Source organism: Pseudorca crassidens, chromosome 8 (assembly GCF_039906515.1).
Source record: "Pseudorca crassidens isolate mPseCra1 chromosome 8, mPseCra1.hap1, whole genome shotgun sequence".
Classification (NCBI taxonomy): domain Eukaryota; kingdom Metazoa; phylum Chordata; class Mammalia; order Artiodactyla; family Delphinidae; genus Pseudorca; species Pseudorca crassidens.
In genome coordinates, this window is record NC_090303.1 from 39,301,745 (window position 1) to 39,325,687 (window position 23,943).

Consider the following 23,943-nt stretch of genomic DNA (forward strand, 5'->3'; position numbering starts at 1 on the left):
AGTGAGAGAGTGGCATGGACATATATACACTACCAAATGTAAAACAGATAGCTAATGGGAAGCAGCCGCATAGCGCAAGGAGATCAGCTCGGTGCTTTGTGACCACCTGAAGGGGTGGGATAGGGAGGGTGGAAGGGAGATGCAGAGGGAGGGCATGTGGGGATATATGTATATGTACAGCTGATTCACTTTGTTATACAGCAGAAACTAACACAACATTGTAAAGCAATTACACTCCAATAAAGATGTTAAAAAAACAAAAACGGGTGAGACTCTCCGGGAAGAGGCTACTCTTGCTTTTCTCTTAATAAGAAGTAAGTTAAACACATTTTAGGGTTTCGTTCATGTCCATTCTTCAAATAATTCTAATAAAAAATAATAGTTTCAAAAAAGCATGGGGCGGGCTTCCCTGGTGGCGCAGTGGTTGAGATTCCGCCTGCCGATGCAGGGGACACGGGTTCGTGCCCCGGTCCTGGAAGATCCCACGTGCCGCGGAGCGGCTGGGCCCGTGAGCCATGGCCGCTGAGCCTGCACGTCCGGAGCCTGTGCTCCGCAACGGGAGAGGCCACAACAGTGAGAGGCCCGCATACCGCAAAAAAAAAAAAAAAAAAAAAGCATGGGGCAAAAGTAGAATTTCCACTTGAATTGAACCTCCATGCAGGATGCATGAACATCTTCTCCTATTAAACTTGTCTTCTCTGATATGTTACTCCGGACTATGATAAAACTTTAAAAAAGTTTTCCTGGACACAGTGGCCTTACAAATTTAGCTGTTAGAAGCTCAGTAGCTAGTGGTTATGTGACATCACTAAACTTTGTAACAGTTGTGTTTCTAAAGGGAAAATTTGTCTACCACCTTCCAGGAACGATTTGCTCTTTATTTTAGCAGCATAGTTCTGCAGAATGAATACACAGCTGACTGAGTTCAACCCTGACTTCCCAAGTCTCAGCTTAAACCAAGTTTTCTTTGAAACTCAGGTGTTCAGAGGCATGTTGCACTTCCGGTTCCTGCCTATGATTGGAAGTGGAAATATCCAGAATTAGAACTTGAATGTTTAAGTTCCCCACCCTGTCAAAGTTGTTCTTACAACACTTACTAGTTGAGATCAGAAATAGAAAAGAAAATGACATCAGAGAATATGTTCTTGGGAGTTCAGTTTAGAAAACTTCAGTACTCATGATCAGCTTCCAAATGAGTGAAACCTATAACTTTTTCAGGATTTGATATCACTCCTTCTTTCTGATTTTTTAAAGAAAAAAACGTGGTACTCGCATCTTCATAAATCATTTTTTTAATATTATGATACCAAACCTAGTCCAATATTTGTCATCAATTGTGGATGACAAGAATTTTTTTCTGTGATATAAAAAAAATACTGTATGAATAAAACTTGATGCCTAAAACAAGCATTTAAAATGACCTCATTCTCTGAAATTCTCAGAAGCAAATATTTTGTTCTTACAGTTTCAATTTTGTGATTCCTGTAATTCTAATATGAAAAACTAGAATCATGTGCATCCTTAAGGAAAGCCTTTTAAAGTGGGCCTTAGGCATGTAGATAATAGACTTCTGATTATTGCACTTCTTTTCAAATGTATTTTTTTAGATCTAACTTGAAACACATCCTGCCTAATCTTTTTATTTTCTTGGCAGAATTATCGTCGTTACATCTATAGTTATATTTCATGTCCAAACTGGATGATAGAATTTGAGCATCTGTTTAGTGCGTGTCTGAAATAATCAGATTTCTTTGCCTGTTGGGAGGAAATGATCCTCTAGGATAGGCATATACCTTTTCTGCTATGAACTATCACTCTGGGCCTCCCACTTTGGGAATGACTAATCAGGAAACTTGGAAGAATTTCATACCGAGCACAATAGCATCTCTTTTCTGCAATTTCCTTTCCAGGCAACTCCATATTTCATTTCCTTGATGCTGCTTGAACTGGTTGTCAGCTGGATTCGCAAAGGGAAGCCATCAGGTCCTTTGGACGATGTCTTAACGTCCATATCAGCCGGTGTTCTGTCTCGGCTTCCGAGGTGAGTTAGCTGGTTAGCAACACTGAGTGAATAAACTGAAATTCTCCAAGTAAGATGGAAAAGAAACCCGTTGTATGGGGAATTGGTCTATTTTCACATACATCCCCAAAGAACTCAGTTACTGTCCTTATTTAACTTTTTGATGTTTCGTTCATCATGGATTTTTTACATTTGTTATTAAAAATATTGCTGTAAGTATTATTTATCTTAATTACTGAATTTATTGGTTCCTTCTTAAATTTTGTGCCCAAGACAAGTGCTTTACTTGTATTACGCTAGTCCCAGGCCTGAGTGATGTTCTAGTTATCTACTGGAAAATTAATTTGGCCTCAGGTAAATTCACATGCTGTAGCAATCTGGGGTGCAGACACTCCCTACTCAAAGTCATACAAAGCTCTGGATTACTACAGTGGTCTCTTAAGTGGTATCATTGTCTCTAGTCCTACTTCATCTACAGCCAGACATTTCCATAATGTGAATCTGGTGGAAACTCTTCATAGGTTCCTTATAGCCTGAGGAATATTTCTTGCCTGATCTATGGAGGCCTTTGTTTATCCAGCTTTGCTTCTGGTCCCTTCTTTCTTCTTCCCCCTTTGCAGTAGTTGTTCCCTCCATACTCTGCTACTTGCCATTACCCAGATGTCTCACGTGGTCATCCGAGTGGCCAACTCCCATTCATTTCTTAAGTCTCACAAGCATAGACTTCTCTTAAAGAGTCATACTCTTCAGCAAATCTTGCCTGTTTTCCAACCCTATTTTAGGCACCACTTTACTATGGGCTCTATTCGCTGTGGAGTATTGTGCTTACCCCATAATAGAATTGTCACATGATATTAAACTCACCTGTTTGCCTCCCAGCCCTTCCTGCAGGCTTGCATGCAACTTGAGAAACAGAGGTGTTCTTTTAGTTTTAACTCCTATGCCTGGAATGTTGTCTGATACATGGTCGATTTTTTAAAATAAAAACACCTAACATTCCTGTAGTGTTATGTTGATGGTGAAGTCTGAGGATGAAGGGACCAAAAAACAGTAAACAATAAATGACCTACTACTGTTTAGAAAGTAAATTGTAATGTGTTTAGAGGAGATACCAATGAATGGAAGGCTCTTCAGTATATGAGAGTTTTCCAAAGAGCAGAGGGTGAGGGAAGATTCCCTTAGAAGTCTGTGCTTTGCGTTGCTGAAGAATGTTCTCATTCCTGCTTCCCACCCATTGCTTCTTTTACTGTTTTAAGAGCTTTACTTCTAACCAGTGCTCATTGCTTTGGAATGTTTGTACGAACCGCCCAGTGGGAAACCAAGGTGGATTTTTTAAAAATAAAATGAAAACTTAATGATATCTGAGGAAAGGTAAAATAATTTCATATAATTGCATAAAATTGTTTAAAACCTAAATGTAAAATATTTTTCATAAATGTTACTATGAAAAAGGTAGGATAATAGTTATTAAATAATAATAGTAATAGTCATCATAAAAGAGTCTCTAAAAAACTACTCATATGGTTGCACATTCCTGTCAGAATCAGAGAATAATATCTCAAATTATTCTCAGTTAATTTCCAGAATACTCTAATTAAGAGTTTACAACTACCCATAATTTCCTCTATTTCATGTCTCCCTTGAATAGAACTGAACAAGAAATACATTCAACATACTCAAGGGACATGTATATTTGGATATTGAAAAATACCCAGTTGGTTACAATAATTCACTCTGAGAAAGTTAAGTGTATAGGTTTATGGAAATTGGACGGTTGATGAACTGTCAAAATAACTTGATAACTGAGAAGTGCCCTGCAGGTACAATTATGGATCACATATTTTGTTGAGCTGGAATGAATTTATTAAGAACTCAGGGAGACATCAAGTTGAATGAATGCTTCAGCATTTCTTTTACTTTTTTAAGTTTGACTTTGGTCACAGTGAGATTAGATTCTTCTCTTATAATATTGTAACAACTAGAAATATAAACTGTATCCTCAGTACTCTATTTCTGTTCAACACTGTGATTAAAAGAAAAAAAAAAGGTACAGAGTTCTAACAGGAGACCCAATGAGTAAATAGATATTTCTGCTAAAAAAGAAACCCCCAAATATAAGGAAAATGGGGGGGGGAGAGAGAAAGAGAGAGAGAGAAAGAGAGAGAGAGAGAGAGAGAGAGAGAAAACAAAACAAACCAGTCCTTCAGGGATAAGCCTGCAGTTCTTTTTCTTCACATCCCACTACTCATAACACTCCTTAAGCTAACACAAGCTGTGAACTCTGGTGCCTTTTGAAAGAAAGGGAAAAGGTTGTGAACTTGAATTTGGAGCATATTTTTCTATAGTTGTATTTTGAATGAGAACAGCATCTTGCTTCTTTTTTGTTCACAATCCTAAATTATGAAATGTGGATAACTTTGTAAGTTTTATAAAGAATTTTATCTTTCATAGTCTTATGTGAAAGATCTCAGCAAAGCTAATTATTTGAAAATAAAATTTTAAAATATTTTCATTTATTTTGTTGCTATTAAAAAAATTCATAGATATAAGCAGAGAAAGCTGATCCTCAGGATGCACGCCCCTCAATCCCCTTTCAGCACAAGACGAGAAGGGGGATTTGACAGAAACTCTTAGAACAATATTTCAGTTGAAGCCACAGCATCAAGGGGAATCCTCCTGCAAATCGTTAACAGCTGAAGGTTAGATTAACACGGCATTGATCATACCCTCTCCGAGGGACTAATTTCACTTTCTATACCAACAACAGGGGCTTGCCACGTCCTTAAAATACATGATTGCAAGAAAAATGGTAGTATACCATTTGTTAATCCCTTTGTGAGGAATTATACTTTGGATAATAATTTGAAATAGGCATGTGGCCTCTGCAAAAAGAAGTTGGGGAAATCAAAGTGCAGCCATGAACATGTTTTTCCACTTTGCCATTCATGTAATGGAAATGCTGTGTGCAGACTTTGAGGAAAAACAATGTTTATTTGAGGATCTCAATTTCGTTATTACATAAAAGTCAAAGTACCTTGAAGATTGGTAGCATACTTACCATATTGATGGAAAAGATATATGTGTATCTTTTCAAATCTTTATGTAAGGAAAATATTCATCATAGACAAGATTGTACCTTGTTTACAAGCCTGTCGGACAGACCATGATATGTAATAAAAGTCCATCTGTCCTAAGAACCAGATTCTGGGCAGGCCTGCATCTGTTTTGCTCTTCTGGAATCCAGTAGGCAGACTTCCTAGTCAGAATGTAGTCCTGAAATTATAGACAGATATGTGTATTTATTGTAGTTAAATGCATTGTATCATATGCAGATAATCTGCCTTTCTATCAGTTACTTGCATTTGTCACTATAAAAAGTTAAACTAAACAAAATATTGACTAAATCAATTTTTAAAAATCTATCTGAAACTTCTGAAATATTCTGCTACTGACTGAAATGCTAATGAGTGAAAAATAATTACGTCTTTTTTTTTCTTGCTTGTTGAAGCAGAGCTCAGTTTCCAATCCTTCATTAGAAAATCGGGACTTCAATTTGTTACTTCCTTCCAATATTTCTGCTTTCATAAATTGCATCCTCCCCAGAGAAATTTTATTCCTGATATAAATATCTACAGTATGTTTGTTTTTAATGGGTTCATTTATTCTGTTGAACAGCAGATTATAAATCAAATTGCAATAGGTTGGAGGGATAATTTAAGTAGGTAAATTTTCAAATGAGTTGGGGACACTCTACTTTTAATACACATGGGTCCCTGCCAATTTTTACTGTGGAACTAGGTCTGCAGTGTTAGACCAAAGGTATCTACAGTTTTACTGGCCATGACTGCCATGGAATTTTCCACTCCTGACAAGAAAGTTTCAATTCATAAAAAAAAAAAAAAAAAAAATTAAAGAGGAGGATATTAAACTTCTTTGAGATACTTTTGACTCCTTGGGGTGGGACTAGAGAATAAAGGAAAATTGTGTACTGCATTTTTCCACTAGACTTTAGTAGCAGAGGCAATACTGTTTTTGGCAACGTGGGCTTCTGAGAAACAAGTACCTGTCATTTGGGATGATGACTTTAGTCAACAGTTATTCATTGTCCTAAGTAAGAGATAAATTTATTTATGTAATGTTAATAATGGTATTTTATTATGAATATTAACATATTTTTATTAACTTAGAAAATTATGAAACGAACACCCCATGCAAACAAAATATATCTAAAAAATCTGCTGGTTTGTTAGTTATTTTTGCTAGAGAGAATGCCCCCTTAACTTTTACATGTCCCCTTAACTTTTACCTTAGAAACCTTATAAATAGACTTTGTTATTAATGGTGTGACTTCAGAGCTAGCTCTTAGACTATCATTCCCAAATGATGAATGCAAGCTTCCTTGCACTTATTAGTCTGGCTTTGCGTGCTTATTCAGTAGAGTAATTGAATTACTTGAAGTAATTTACTTCTTGCAAAGTAAAAAATGTAGCACATTTACTTCTTCCAGATCTACCACATTGTGTTTACAAAAGTCTATGGTTTTGCGGTTGTTTTAAAAAGAAATTAAATTAAGTGATTGTTTCATAAATGTCATTTCACAGTAGGAAATAGCAGTACAAATGTCTGCCTGCAGAAGGTAGAGCTTGTGTTATGTATTTTGTTATTACTGAGCAAAAATCAATATTCCACTAGATGGAGCAAAAGTGGCAGTAGCTTTACAGATAGAGAGTGCAAGTTCCTGGGCCAGGTATAAGAGATTTAGAAGTAAACAACGCAATTTATCAGAAATATCAATATATATATAATTATATATATAACATATAGTTATATATATATTAATTTATAACTTCGTGAAACTTGTAAGGGTATTTCAAATGATCTCATTTAAATATTGGTTTATTTTCTAATTTATGATAAGATTTTTAGAAATAAAAAGTCTAATTTATTTTTTCAATTTTGCATAATCTGGCCAAATTTCTCTAATGACAGTTATAAAATAGTACAAGTTGGCAGACGTCTGTGAACACTGAGTACGTAATTCAACTTACTCTGAAAGTTGCTTTGAAATTTTAACAGTTTGCAATGAGAGCCTTACATCAAATTTCATTTGCTTGATTAATGATTAGAGCATGAGAGTATTTTGAGAGTTAGATAATTTTAAGGTCCATTCAGCCTAATGCTCTCATGTCAAATTAGCTGAGAGATAGTGAGATGGTGAACGACCTGTCTAGTGTTACCTTTCTCTACTTTCGATGATGGGAACATTCACACTCAGATGACTTTGATAACAGATTAGCTTTGTAATTCTCAATCCTCAAATACTTATTCTCATTTATTGATTATTGAAAAATTTCAACATTATAAGGTAACTTTATATTTTTAAAAATCCACCATCAGTACTGGAATACTATTTTGGTATCTTACCAGATTTTACAGTCAGTAAACATTGACAGGAGAGATTTTATTTTATATTTTTTATTTTTTGCGGTATGCGGGCCTCTCACTGTTGTGGCCTCTCCCGTTGCGGAGCACAGGCTCCGGATGCGCAGGCTCAGCGGCCATGGCTCACGGGCCCAGACGCTGCGCGGCATGTGGGATCTTCCCAGACTGGGGCACGAACTCGTGTCCCCTGCATCGGCAGGCGGACTCTCAACCACTGCTCCACCAGGGAAGCCCGACAGATTTTATTTTTATTGAAGTGTAGTTGATTTACAGTGTTGTGTTAATTACTGCTATACAGCAAAATGATTCAGTTATACACACACACACACACACACACACACACACACACACACACACACACATATACATTCTTTTTAAAAATATTCTTTTCCTTTATCGTAGGATATTGAATATAGTTCTCTGTGCTATGCAGTAGGACCTTGTTGTTTGTCCATTCTATATATAAAAGCTCACATCTGCTAACCCTAATCTCCCATTCCATCCCTCCCCCAACCCCCTCCCCCTTGGCAACCACCAGTCTGACAGGACAGATTTCTAGTGTGGACAGAAAAGCTTACATAAAACACATGAAAAATTAACTGTCTTTCATTTGCCAGAAGATATACTTCAGACCCAAGAGAAATAGCTATTTGGGGGGAATTTATAAAGAATATAGGACAAAATGGGAGGGGAGTCTCTACACATACAGGTTGTTAATTAGAGGAGTCTAATGCCTCCTTATATTTAGATTATTTTCTCAGTCTTGCATTTAAACTTAATGAATAAAACGGATCTAGCATTTGGTTATTCAAAGCCCCTGTGCTACCTAATTTCCATCTCCACATGATAAAGTAAGCTCACTATATATGCATATTACATATGTCTCTTTCTACAGGATAGGGGTTAGAGTTGTCATTTGAATTCCAGAGTGCAGAGTCATATGCTGGGATTGGGGGCTGGGAGAGAATGAAGGAATTGGGAAGAGAAAGAGGAAGAGGGTTAGTGTTATGATTCAAGGTCTGGTGGGAACATTTTTGAAAATATAGGTGCTATTTCCTGCAATCAAGGGCTTTCCAGAGCTTGATAATCATTTCCCAGGTGTATCTCTTGCCGAATTGTTTTTAGTTGTGGGCACTCCATGGCTGTTTTTTCCCATTTATGATGGAAGAGGATCATATTCATCTTGCTGATAGAGAACCGGGAATTTAATTCCCACAGCTTCTCCACTCTTTCCCTTCACCTTGAGGAAAGTTTGGCTTTGTGCTAAGGTGTGAAAAAAAAAAAAAAAAGAAACAGCCTTGCCTGTAGTATGTAAGGCATATTTCAGCTCGATTTGTGTCAACCCTAATAAGTAAGTTGACAGAATAATAAATTGGGTGTCTGCTCAAGACCTGGCACCTGTACAGGAAATAAAGTATTTCAATTACAAGCAGGTTCTTTTTGTTTTACACATGGAAGTTTTCCAGGGACCCTCTTTCTATTATTGAAGTTTTGTTATCTGAAAGCCTATTTCAATTGTCACTAGAAAACTGACAAGAAAGATAGCAGCTTTAAAAAGAGATACTGAATTGGTGGGACATTGATGAGGCAGGTGGCTGTATTTGCCCTCTTCACCAGTGTGTCCTCCCTTTCTTGTGCTGTGCCTGGAACCTAGCAGGCACTTAATATGAATTTTTTGAATGACTGAATGAATCCATGAATTGACCTGCTTTGACACCATGTAGTAAAGCGGATATAAAAAAATCTAGATTATTTCAACTTTCTATTGCATTTTCCTAAGTTTTAATTTTTTCTTTCTAGATCAGTCTTTTTTAGGGTTATCAACTGGGGCAGTTTTGCCCCTGGGAGACATTTGGACATTTTGTTGTCACACCTGGGTGGAGGGCTGTGCTACTGACATCTAGTGGGCAGAGGCCAGGGATGCTGCTAAACCTCCTACAAAGCACAGGATAGGCCCCCACAGCAAAGGATCATCTGGCCCAAATAGCAGCAGTGTCTAACTTTAGAATTTCTGTTTTAGAAAAATTAAGTAATAATAAGTTATAATCATATAAGATTGATATTATTCACCATTTTTTTCCCTAAAACTTGAATTTTATGTGGTTAATCCTCTACTAATGAGTATTAAGGAGCAATTATAAGGTTTCATAGTTTGGGTAATAGTTTTCACAGGACAGACCCCTACTACAAAGAATTATCTTGTCCAAATGTCAGTAATGACACTGTTCAGAAGCCTTAGTCTAGATGTGTAAGAATTACCAACCAAGCTGACATGCTTTAAAATAAAATTCGTTTTATTCCCCCTACCCTGATAAATAACCTGGATGACAAATTGGAAGACACATTTCAAATTTCAAGTTCTTGGATTCCTCAGAGTTCTAGAACAGGGTGAAAGCCCCTGGCCCATGGCCTGTGCTGTCTCATGAGGGACCTCACACACCTGTGTGTGCACACCCCAGACTGCTCGTCCCAGCTCTGTCTACACGTCCAATGAAGCCACTTTTGTCTACCTTGTCATGTTGAGGACTTTACACGCATGCATAGGTGGACCCTCTGGAGGCCTGGACCAGGAAAGAGGCCCATGCAGTCCTGAAAGCAGGCTCAGGGCCACTTGACAGGGGATTCTGGAAGTATTCAGGGCATTGCCTGAGTTGTGACAGGGGTGCTGGGTAGATAGTCTCCTTGGATCAAGGACTCACAATTAAGGACAAAATTGCTCTTTCCAGCCATATAATTGTTGGAGGAGGTCGTGGAGAGGATGCGACCCTGGTTGACCTATAAGCTGAACTTTACTTCCCCTTCCCCTTTCCCTTACTCTCTCCCCTGTCCATGGAATGTAAGTTCCACCTACAGTCCCATGCTAACAGCTGTTTCAAGGATGCAGTCTTGAGAGAGTAAGGTGTTGTTGAGACCATCTGGACTGAATAAGTGACTTGAACCCAGTTAAGACCTTTCTAGAAAATTTTAACATTCTGGAGTGTGAGTATGGACATTTACATGTCTTGCAGCCACAGAAGACAAACCTCCTCTCTAAGTTCCTTGTTTGTTAAAACTGCCACTTCCCAGTCTGGAGTGTTCTGTCTCTTTCTTTAGTTTCTTCTTACCCTCCGTGTATGGGGACCAATTTACAAACCTAGAGTAATCTTAAATTGAAAACTGAGTTTTAAGATCTGATGATGTGTAATCCTTTTTCAAAGTGTAGGTATTTGGCATTTCTATTAGTTACTTATATTAATGCTGTTGTGAAGAAGCCTAGTGTTTTATGTTACTGATTAAATAATAACTTGAAGGATTCAAAATGTGAGACAATTTTAAAGTTTTTAAATCACAGTTAAAGTCATATCATAACTAATGTCAACATTAGATTAAAAGTAAACATCTGGGTCTCCAACAAAACCAGTAACATGCTAATTCATAGATGATGACTATGTAAAGGGAAATACTAGTGAAATAATGAATTTTAACAATAAACTAATGAGCTGCTTCTTTGACTTTTATTTAAAGTTAGAATATTTCAGAACTTTCTCACTTGTTCATGGTTTATAAATAAATCTTTATTAAGTAGAATAATTCATTTTACATATGAGTGAAAAATATTAATGAAAAAGTCAGTTCAATCATATCTATAAAAGTGATAAAAGGAATGATTATCTTGAGTCTGATCCTAAATTTGATCACAGGAGATTTAAAAGAAAAAATACTACTCTTTATAAAATTGAAGTATATTATGTATATTTTTGAAATTTCTTGACATAAGAATTTATAGAAGCTTGGTAGAATATGTGGTAAGAGATATGCTGTCTGGGTTTTAAAAACAATTGTTTATTTCTAGGGAAAAATTATTCCCTTATATTTTGAGATCCATAGTTTATATTACTGTAAGAAATACTGATATGCTATGAGAATCCAATTTGTAGTCTTAAGAATAATATCTAGAAAACATAGAGAGTGTGTGTGTGTGTGTGTGTGTGTAAAAGAGAGGAGGGACTAGACAGGAAGAGAGAATAGAGTCAGTCAGAAGCAACTTTAAAGGCAAACTTTATGGGATTAATATATTTTAAGGCAGTAGTCATTTTGCAGTCCCTTTAAAAAATATGCTATTTATAATTTTCTACTTTTTACATTTCCTTTAAAAAGCACCCTTCTTGTGTTCTTTACTAAGATTTAGAAATGACAGTCACAGAAAATAAGTCATAGTTTTGTCATTTTTATGTTATATGGTTTCCATGAAAAGTATTTTTAAGAGACATATAAAGGGAACTTCCTCAATTCCATGAAATAGGGGAATAGTTGACATCCATGATGCCTGTTATGCAAAAGGAAACATCATGTGAATCATTTTGATACCAAGGAAATTGAGCCTCTTCAAAGGTATGATAGAGCAGTAAGAAGCCAAGAGAAAGGGGGAAAGGATTTTATTTTTATGTATGAACATATTAATTTTTAAATATTATCTAAAATGGTTTAGCATAATTTTACATCTAAAATATAGTATAATCATTGCTTATACATTGTATCTTTCCAGTTGGTTTTCCAGGAGCATTGAACTGACCAGTTACATTTATATCTGGGAGAACTACAGGCTTATCAGTTTGCCTTGGGATTCTCCATGGACTTGGTATTTAACTTTCTTGGGAGTTGACTTTGGTTACTACTGGTTTCATCGTATGGCTCATGGTAAGTTGAAAACCAAGACTTTTTTGATACTCAACTTATGTTGAACTGTGTTTGCCACATAGCTGGTATTCAGTAAATATTTATTGAACAAGTGACTAGATGAATAACTTAGTTTATTTTACAGCATCTAAAGATTAATAATGAAATTTCATTTGTAATTTAAATGGAAACAATCTGAAGTCATTGTTGAAAAAAAATGAAATTATAGAGGTACATTTTTCACACCCCTTGTATATAATTTATTTTTAAAACCATTTAGAAAGTGTTGACTATAGCATCACTCCACACCCCAATTATCAAGGGTCTTTCAGAAGAGCTTTGTAACAGCATGGAATCCTAGGTAACCTGCTGTCATATGTAAGCCTGATTCATGTTCTTGGCAGTATTGCCATATTTACAAATGAAAATGCAATCAGCTAGGCATTAGCCATAATGCACTTTAGTGTGACCACAGCTTTGCAAAATTTCTCATCTGCTACAAAGCCTTCTTACGGTACTGGTTCACTGAACTTGCTTTTGGGGATTCTTGGCCACACCTTCCAAAGAAATGTTTTGTTATGGAATGGAAAATGGAAGAGCATGGAGCTGTCTAAATCTCTCGTGAGATAAGCAGAAATTGGAGAATGATTGTAGGGCTAAGATGAACAAGTGGTCTCTAAGGAGGAATTAGGCATGCAAAATATTGCTGAAGGGAAACGGAGGAAAGTGCTAATTTGGAAAAACTACTGAAGAGCAGAACTCAGGATTTCAGTGGGTAGTTGGGTTGAGTGGGTGGGGAGGAAGGAAGGAAGAGGAAGAAACCTGGAATAATAATAAAAAATAGATGGGAGGTGGAAAGAAGAGCTCTGAGATCAGGGTGAATAACTGAGCTATGTGTGTAGGAGTATGTGTGACCAAATATCCTTCCCAAGCAAGGATGAAGGAAATAGGAGTAGCATGGACAGCGTTATGCTTAAGGCAGTTAAACTTTAAACATGGCATTATTTTGTTAAGCACTTTAAACATGTACATTTAATGAGACTATAAAAAGTGTTAATTCATTAAAAACTTTGTAGTGAACAGATAAACTAGAAAAAGTTATTTATTTTGTGTATGATAACCTTTGTCTTTGAAAATAATAGGTCAGCTCCTTACATCATTTCCTTATATATAAATGTAAGAGGATACTCCCAAATTGAACATGATTAAGAATAAAATAGGATTGATGTGGTAAACTTGGTATTTTATTTCAAAATAGTAGTTTTCTCCCTAAAATAAACCCATTGGCAATTTTCCTCACTTTCTATGCAGCAAATGGGTAATGCAGAAAGCATTTACATTGTATTAGTTAATTTCAGGAACCTTCTAATATCACACTGTCCTGTATAGATGTGTGTGTTTGGAAAATCTGCTAATTTGCTTAATATTTGAAAGCCCATTATAACAGGAAACAAAGAACCAACAGAATATTACCAAATATAAAACTTTAAAAAATATGTTGATTGTAAGTGCTCTCAGGGAATAGCAATAAAGTAAAATAATATATTAAAAACATGGAATCAAGGCTGTTTAAAGTATGCTTCCCATTAGAAAATTTTGAACCAAGTCCAGTAAAGGCAGGCATTAAAAAAATCTGAAAACCTTCTGGAAAAACACTCACCACTTTAAGGCTATGAAGCTTACTCATAAGTTCAAAGACTTTTGACTTGTGATGGAAAGCTAGTTGGAAAAAAATGATATTTCACTGTGCAAATATATAACATAGTTATAGACTATATTCCCCACACTGTACATTTCATACCCATGTCTCATTATTTGAATCTGGAAGTTTGTACCTCTTAATCTCCTTCACCTACTTCTTTCCTCCCCACCACCCCCATCCCCTCACAACTACCTGTTTGTTCTCTGTATCTATAACTCTGTTTCTGTTTTGTTATATTTGTTTTGTTTTTTTAGATTTCACATATAAGTGAAATAATACAGTATTTGCCTTTCTCTGTCTGAGTTATTTCACTTAGCATAATACCCTCTTGGTCCATCCATGTTGTCACAAATTGTAAGATTTCATTCTTTTTTTTTTGGCTGAGTAATATTCCATTATGTATATATATATATATACCACCTCTTCTTTATCCATTCATCTATGATGGGTGTTTAAGTTTCTTCCATTTCTTGGCTATTGTAAATTATGTTGAAATGAACATAGGGATGCATATATCTTTTCTAAGTACTGTTTTTGTTTTCTTCGGATAAGTACCCAGGTGTGGAATTGCTGGATTGTATGGTAGTTTTATTTTTAATTTTTTGAGGAATCTCCATGTTGTTTTCCATATTGGCTGTACCAATTTATGTTCCCGCCAACCGTGCACAAGGGTTCCTCTTTTTTAACATCTTAGATAACACTCCTTATTTGCTGTAGTTTTGATAATAGGCATTCTGACTGGTATGAGATAATATCTCATTGTGGCTTTGATTTGCATTTTCCTACTGATTACTGATGTTGAACATCTTTTCATGTCCCTTTTGAACATCTATATGTCTTCTCTGGAAAATGTTTATTACAATATTCTGCCAATTTTAAAATCAGGTTGCTTTTTTTTTTTTAATGTTGAGTTTCTATGTTGAGTTCTTTGTATATTTTGGATATTAACACCTTATCAAATATATCATTTGTAAATATCTTCTTCCATTCATTGGTGGCCTTTTCATTTTGTTGATAGTTTCTTCTGCTGTGCAAAAGCTTTTTAGTTTGGTGTAGTCCCATTTATTTATTTTTGTTTTTGTTTCCCTTGACTGAGGAGACACATTCAAAAACATTTTTTGCTAAGACTGATGTCAAAGACAGTATTGCCTATGTTTTCTAGATTTTTTATGGTTTCAGGTCTTACATTTAAGTCTTTAATGCATTTGGAATTTATTTTTGTGCATGGTGTGTGAGAGTAGTTCAGTTTGATTCTTCTGCTTATAGCTGTCCATTTTTCCCAGCACCATCTATTGAAAAGAATATCTTTTCCCCATTGTGTAATCTTGCCTCCTTTGTTGTAGACTAATTGCCCATATAACTGTGGGCTCATTTCTGGGATCTCTATTCTCTTCCATTGATCTGTGTATCTCTTTTTGTGCCAGTACCATACTGTTTAGATGACTTTACCTTTGTAGTGTAGTTTGAAATCATGGTGTGTGATACCTCCAGCTTTGTTCTTCTTTCTTAATATTGTTTTGGCTGTTCAGGGTTTTTTGTGTTTCCATACAAATTTGTCTCATTTGTGCCAAATATTTTTGCTCAAAAGGAGAATTTGAAAAAGTTTCTGTTACTAAAGGCATATGATGCATTAGCAAATAAGATCTACGAGCAAAGACATTTTAGACCACAAAAGGCCAAATCAATTGGAATCTATCCTCTTTCACTTATTAAACAAGTGTAATTGTGACTGAATTTAGTGTCATAATATTAAAATCTACAATAAAAGAGACTAAGCATGGTGAAGTACTAGGAAAATACTCTAAGTGAAAATTCCAGCAAGAATCATTAACTAACTTAGAGACTTCTTTCTATGATTATAATCTTTTCATTCATGCATCTACTCATTCATGCATTAACTTTTTCAACAAATGTTTAATGACCATCTATCTTATACGAACCCTATATTAGGCATCAGAGGTAGCTTGGATAATAACATATGTGAACACCAGTTGTTCATTTTATTATGGGTAAAAGACATTAACAATTAACTACAATAATGATAGGGGAAGTGCAAAGATGATTTTGGAGTGAATTCTTAAAATTCACAAAAGAAACTTTGTCCTTCTCATTGGCATTAGTTCTTAAATTTCCAAACTTCTGAATATGCTGATTAACCTTTTTCAAAGTGGTTATATAAAAACCAAATGGAATTATGTTAAAAATTCATATTCCTTCACACCCCAGGGAATATTCATTGGAGTGAGGTCTCACAGTGTTCCTCACCTCAGTACCAAGACCCAGCTCTACCCAATAGCCTACAAACCCCAGTGTTGGAAGCCTCAGGCCAAACAACCAGTAAGACAGGAACACAATCCCATTCATTAAAAAAAAAAAAAAATGAGATGGCGAAAAAATATGTCACAGATGAAGGAGCAAGGTGAAAACCTACGAGACCAAATAAATGAAGAGGAAATAGGCAATCTACCTGAAAAAGAATTCATAGTAATGATAGTGAAGATGATCCAGAATCTCAGAAATAGAATGGAGGCATGGGTTAAGAAAATACAAGAAATGTTTAACAAAGATCTAGAACAACTAAAGAACAAACAAACAGAGATGAACAACATAATAACTGAAATGAAAAATACACTAGAAGGAATCAATAACAGAATAACGGAGGCAGAAGAACAAATAAGTGAGCTGGAATGCAAATGGGTGGAAATAACTGCCGAGGAACAGAAAAAAGAAAAATAGACTGAAAAGAATTGAATACAGTCTCAGAGACCTCTGGGACAACACTAAACACACCAACATTCGAATTATAGGGGTCCCAGAAGAAGAAGAGAAAAAGAAAGGGTCTGAGAAAATATTTGAAGAGATTATGGTTGAAAACTTCCCTAACATGGGAAAAGAAATAGTCACCCAAGTCTAGGAAGCACAGAGAGTCCCATACAGGATAAACCCTAGGAAAAACACACCAAGACACATATTAATCAAACAAACAAAAATTAAATTCAAAGAAAAAATATTAAAAGCAGCAAGGGAAAAACAAAAAATAACATATAAAGGAATCCCCATAGGGTATCAGGCTGATTTTTCAGTGGAAACTCTGCAGGCCAGAAGGGAGTGGCAGGATATACTTAAAGTGATGAGAGAAAAACCTACAATCAAGATTACTCTACCCAGCAAGGATCTCATTCAAATTCGATGGAAAAGTCAAAAGCTTTTCAGAAAAGTAAAAGCTAAGAGAATTCAGCACCACCAAACCAGCTTTACAGCAAATGCTAAAGAAACTTCCCTAAGCGGGAAACACAAGAGAAGAAAAAGACCCACAAAACCAAACCCCAAACAATTAAGAAAATGGTAATAGGAACATACATATTGATAATAATGTTGAATGTAAATGGATGAAATGCCCCAACCAGAAGACACAGACTGGCTGAATGGATACAAAAACAAGACCCATATATATGCTGTCTACAAGAGACCCACTTCAGACCTAAGGATACATGCAGATTGAAAGTGAAGGGATGGAAAAAGATATTCCATGCCAATGGAAATCAAAAGGTAGCTGGAGTAGCAATTCTCATATCAGATAAAATAGACTTTAAAATAAAAACTGTTACAAGAGATAAGGAAGGACACTACATAATGATCAAAGGATCAATCCAAGAAGAAGATATAAGAATTATAAATGTTTATGCACCCAACATAGGAGCACCTCAATACATAAGGGAAATGCTAACAATCATGAAAGGAGAAATTGACAGTAACACAATAATAGTAGGGAACTTTAACACCCCAGTTACACCAATGGACAGATCATCCAAGCAGAAGATAAATAAGGGAACACAAGCTTTAAGTGGCACAATAGACCAGATAGATCTAATTGATATTTATAGAACATTCCACCCAAAAGTGACAGAATACACTTTCTTCTCAAGTGCACATGGAACATTCTCCAGGATAGATCACATCTTGGGTAACAAAACAAGGCTTGGAAAATTTAAAAAAATTGAAATCATATCAAGCATCTTTTCTGACCACAATGCTATGAGATTGGAAATCAATTACAGGAAAAAAACTGTAAAAAACACAAATACATGGAGGCTAAACAGTGCACTATTAAATAACCAAGAGAACACTGAAGAAATCAAAGAAGAAATAAAAAAATACATAGGAACAAATAACAATGAAAACACGGTGATCCAAAACCTATGGGATGCAGCAAAAACAGTTCTAAGAGGGAAGTTTATAGCAATTCAATCTCACCTCAAAAACCAAGAAAAATCTCAAATAAACTATCTAACCCTACACCTAAAACAACTAGAGAAATAAGAACAAAGAAAACCCAAAGTCAGAAGAAGGAAAGAAGTAATAAAGATCAGAGCAGAAATGAAATGGAAATGAAGAAAACAATAGCAAAGAGCAATAAAACTAAAAGTTTGTTCTTTGAGAAGATAAACAAAATTGATAAACCCTTAGCCGGATTCATCAAGAAAAAAAGGGAGAGGACGCATATCAATAAAATTAGAAATGAAAAAGGAGCAATCACAACTGACACTGCAGAAATACAAAAGATTATAAGACTACTACAAACAACTATATGCCAATAAAATGGACAACCACGAAGAAATGGACAGATTCTTGGAAAGTTACAATTTTCCAAGACTGAACCAGGAAGAATTAGAAAATATAAGCAGACCTATCACAAGTAATAAAATTGAAACCATAATTAACAATCTTCCAACAAACAAAAGTCCAGGATGATGGCATCAGAGGCGAATTCTATCAGTTAGAGAAGAGCTAACACCCATCCTTCTCTAACTCTTCCAAAAATTGCAGAGGGAGAAACACTCACAAATTAATTCTGTGAAGCCACCTTCACCCTGATACCAAAACCAGGAAAATATATCACAAAAAAAGCAAATTATAGACCAATATCACTGATGAACATAGATACAAAAATCCTGAACAAAATACTAGCAAACGGAATCCAACAGCACATTAAAAGGATCATACACCATGATCAAGTGGGATTTATCCCAGGGATGCAAGATTTCTTCAGTTTACACAAATCAATCAGTGTGATACACCACATTACCAAATTAAGGAATAAAAACCATATGATCATCTCAATAGGTACAGAAAAAGCTTTTGACAAAATTCAACACCCACTTATGATAAAAACTCTCCAGAAAATGGGCATAGAGGGAACCTACCTCAACATAATAAAGGCTGTATATGACAAACCCACAGCAAGCATCATACTCAATGGTGAAAAACTAAAAGCACTTCCACTAACATCAGGAACAAGACAAGGATGTCCACTCTCACCACTCATATTCAACATAGTTTTGGAAGTCCTAGCCACAGCAATCAGAGAAGAAAAAGAAATAAAAGGAGTACAGATTGGAAAAGAAGAAGTAAAACTGTCACTGTTTGCCGATGACTTGATACTATACATAGAAAATCCTAAAGATGCCACCAGAAAACTATTGCAACTAAGCAATGAATTTGGTAAGGTTGCAGGTTACAAAATTAATACACAGAAATCTCTGGCATTCCTATACACCAACAAGGAAAAATCAGAAAGAGAAATTAAAGAAACACTCCCATTTACCATTGCAACAAAAAGAATACAATACCTAGGAATAAACCTGCCTAAGGAGGCAAAAGACTTGTACTTACAAAACTATAAAACACTGATGAAAGAAATCAATGATGACATATACAGATGGAGAAATATACCATGTTCTTGGATTGGAAGAATCAACATTGTGAAAATGACTATACTACCCAAAGCAATCTACAGATTCAGTGCAATCCCTATCAAACTACCAATGGCATTTATCACTGAACTAGAACAAAACATTTTACAATTTGTAGGGAAACACAAAAGACCCCAAATAGCCAAAGCAATCTTGAGAAAGAAAAACGGAGTTGGAGGAATCAGGCTCCCTGACTTCAAACTATACCACAGAGCTACAGTAATCAAGAGAGTATGGTACTGGCACAAAAACAGAAATATAGATCAATGGTACGAGGTAGAATGCCCAGAGATAAACCCACGCGCACATGGGCACCTAATTTATGACAAAGGAGGCAAGAACATACAATGGAGAAAAGATAGCCTCTTCAATAAGTGGTGCTGGGAAAACTGGACAGCTACATGTAAAAGAAAGAAATTAGAACACTACCTAACACCATACACAAAAATAGACTCCAGATGAATTAGAGACTTAAATATAAGACCAGACACTATAAAACTCTTAAAAGGAAAACACAGGAAAAACACTCTTTGACATAAACCATAGCGAGATCTTTTTTGACCCACCTCCTAGAGTAACGGAAATAAAAACAAAAATAAACAAATGGTTCTTAATTAAAGTTAAAAGTTTTTCACAGCAAAGGAAACCATAAACAAGACAAAAAGGCAACCCTCAGAATGGGAGAAAATAGTTGCAAATGAAAATACAGACAAAGGATAATCTCCAAAATATACAAACAGCTCATGGAGCTCAATATCAAAAAAAAACAAACAATCCAGTTAAAAAATGGGCAAAAGACCTAAATAGACATTTCACCAAGGAAGACATACAGATGGCCAAGAGGCACATGGAAAGCTGCTCAACATCACTAATCATTAGAGCAATGCAAATCAAAGCTACAATGAGGTATCACCTCACCTCAATCAGAGTGGCCATTATCAAAAAATATAGGGGCTTCCCTGGTGGCACAGTGGTTGAGAGTCTGCCTGCTGATGCAGGGGACACGGATTTGTGCCCCGGTCTGGGAAGATCCCACATGCCGTGGAGCGGCTGGGCCCGTGGGCCGTGGAGCGGCTGGGCCCGTGGGCCATGGCCCCTGAGCCTGCGCGTCCGGAGCCTGTGCTCCGCAATAGGAGAGGCCCGCATACTGCAAAAAAAAAAAAATACATATATATATATATATATATATATATATATATATATATAAACAATAAATGCTAGGAAGGGTGTGGTGAAAAGTGAACCCTCCTGCACTGTTGGTGGGAATGTAAATTGATACAACCACTATGCAAAACAGTCTGGAGGTTCCTTATAAAACTAAAAATAGAACTACCATATGACCCAGCCCTGAGAAAACCATAATTCCAAAAGAGACATGTAACACAATGTTGATTGCAGCAGTATTTACAACATGTAGGACATGGAAGCAACCTAAATGTCCATCAACAGATGAATGGATAAAGAAGATGTGGCACATATATACAATAGAATATTACTGAGCCATAAAAAGAAAGTAAACTGAGTTATTTGTAGTGAGGTGGATGGACCTAGAGTCTGTCATACAGAGTGAAGTAAATCAGAAAGAGAAAAACAAATACTGTGTGCTAACACATATATATGGAATCTTAAGAAAAAAAAAAACATGGTACTGATGAACCTAGTTGCAGGGCAGGAATAAACTGATAGACATAGGAATTGGACTTGATGACCTGGGATGGGAGGGTGAAGCTGGGGCGAAGTGAGAGTAGCATCGGTATGTACACACTACCGAATGTAAAATAGTTGGCTGGTGGGAAGCAGCAGCATAGCACAGGGAGATTGTCTCGGTGCTTTGCGATGACCTAGAAGGGTAGGAGAGGGAGAATGGGAGGGAGGCTCAAGAGGGAGGGGATATGGGGACATGCGTATGCACGTGGCTGATTCGCTTTGTTGTGCAATAGAAACTAACACAGTATTGTGAAGTAATTATACTCCAATAAAGATCTATTAAAAAAAAAACCCTCATATTCCTGAAATGATGATGCTAGTAATAGTATTAATATTAATACTAATAAGTAGAAATCAACTACTATTGAAAGCCATTGGAGAAGCAACAAGTATAGTGGTAGAAAAACGTAGATTTTGAAGCCAGAATATTGGAAGACTCAATATTCTCAAGATGTCAGTGCTTTCCAATTTGCTCCATATATTCAATTCATTCCCAATCAAAATCTTAGCAAGTTACTTTGTGGATATTGACAAATTGATTCTAAAGTTTATATGGAGAGGCAAAAGACTAGCCAATACAGAATATTGACGGAGAAGAAAAGAATAGCCAACAAAATATTGACAGAGAAGAACAAAGTTGGAAGACTGACACTACCCTACTTCAAGATTTATTATGAAGCTATAGTGGTCAAGAGAGTGTGGTACTGACAGAAGAAAGACAAATAGATCAATGGAATAGATTAGAGACCCCCAAATAGATCCACATAACTATGGTCAACTGACCTTCAACAAAAGAGCAAAGGCAGTGCAATGAAGCAGAGTCTTTTCAAAAAATAGTGCTGGAACAACTGGACATCTACATGTAAAAAAATGCTTCTGAATACAGACCTAACAGCCCTTCGCAAAAGTTAACTCAAAATGGACCACAGACCTAAATAGCAAACAAAACTATAAAACTCTTTGAAGGTAACATAGGAATAAACCTGTAAGATTTTGGGTGTTGAGATGACTTTTCAGGTACAACAACAAAGGCATGATCCATGAAAAAATTGATAAGCTGGACTTCATTAAAATTAAAAACTTCTGCTCTGTGAAAGACAGTGTCAGAAGGATGAGAAGATAAGCCAGATAGGAGAAAGTTTTTGCAAAATACACATCTGATAATGGACTGTTCTCTAAAATATACAAAGAACTATTATAGACAACCTCTGTAAGTAGATTGTAAGGAATGATCCCTGGAGCTAAACTGCCTAGGGTCAGACCTTGGCTCTACTACCTACTGTATACTATTGAGCAAGCTATGCCTCCTTTTATTTTTCCTTATTTGTAAGACGCAAATAACAATAGTGTAACCCACATAAGATCATTGTGAGGTTTAAATGAATTGCAATTGAGAAAACACTTAGGGCAGAGACTGATACATAATTAAGTAAAAAAATAAATATTAACTATTATGTTGTCAGGTCTCTCTGTTAATATGTTATATATAATAATATTATGAAAATTATCATTTTTTCCTTAAATGATACTTAAATATATTAGTTGTTAAAATAATTATCTTTCTCAAAATGCATAATTAAGTTTAGTTATCCTCATACAAACTCAATTTTTTCTTATTGTTACCTGGAGATAATAATAATACTTCATGAAGGATCTTGTAAAGATGTCCTATATATTTGTATCATTGGGTATATGTAGAAATATATAATATATACTAAAGCTAGAGAATTCTGATTATATCAAACAGGTCATGTGGATTTTGATTTATCAGTTTTAACAAAATCGTCTCTGTGTTTAATAAGGTGCATGTATTGGAAAATGAACATTTCAGGCCTCACCACCAGGTCAGATATATAGACAATAGGGAACACTGAAAGACTGTGTTTTAGGCTTCCACTCATACAGACATGATATTAACAATCTTTTCCTAAATGAATAGTTGTCAACTATAAGAATAAAATTACAGTATCCTTTGCTTTTAAAATTGTTTCTTTCCTCAAGTGAATGTCATATAATTTGAATTGTTTTTGGTAGGTCAAACTTATTCATACTCTTTTTTCCTTCAAACATCATTGTTTTTACCTTGTTCTTTTGGAAGAAACAAAATCTATTAGAATTTATAAATTTTATTTATATGTTAAAGTTTCTTTTGTTGCCTTCTCAGCTTAATTAAATATTAATTTGTCAAAAGTTTTTTCCTTAGAGATTGAAATCTCTTTTCCAGGACCTAGAAAATGACTTGAAAAAAATCACTAAAACAGATTTGTTCCTTCTTCTCTTACACTAATAGGTAATTTGACTTTGTCCTTTTTCTTACAATTTGAAGCCTCATATTTCTTAGAATGCTTTCCAAAATGTAATTTTGTGTTATGGGCATTTCTAAAGTATGTGTTTGATTTTTTTCCCCTCTCCAAATTCACACAAATCTTGATAATGCAAAAAAATACCCTCCACAACTGTAGGGTTTTGCAGTATGTAGCTTGTGCTGCATCATTTTTTAAAAACAAATGTTCAGTGCCAGCTTTGTGCCTTCGAGCTGTTTGAAGCACTGAAGGGGACACGTCCTGTAATGTGAAGCGCTTATACCATGAGTTAAACGGTACAGACAAGTCCCAGAAAAATGCACCTGGTGTGCAGGTGGTAGTTAAATCAACAAGAAATTT

At 35.6% G+C, this 23,943-nt stretch overlaps 1 protein-coding gene across 1 annotated transcript in view; it reads left to right on the forward strand.

The window, feature by feature from the left end:
• AGMO (alkylglycerol monooxygenase) overlaps positions 1-23,943 on the forward strand; it is a 376,559-nt gene that overhangs the window by 46,967 nt on the left and 305,649 nt on the right. Inside the window, exons 3-4 of the mRNA XM_067746237.1 lie at positions 1,911-2,041; positions 11,988-12,139. Of these exons, the coding sequence (XP_067602338.1) occupies positions 1,911-2,041; positions 11,988-12,139 (283 nt within the window). The remainder of the gene's footprint in view (positions 1-1,910; positions 2,042-11,987; positions 12,140-23,943) is intronic.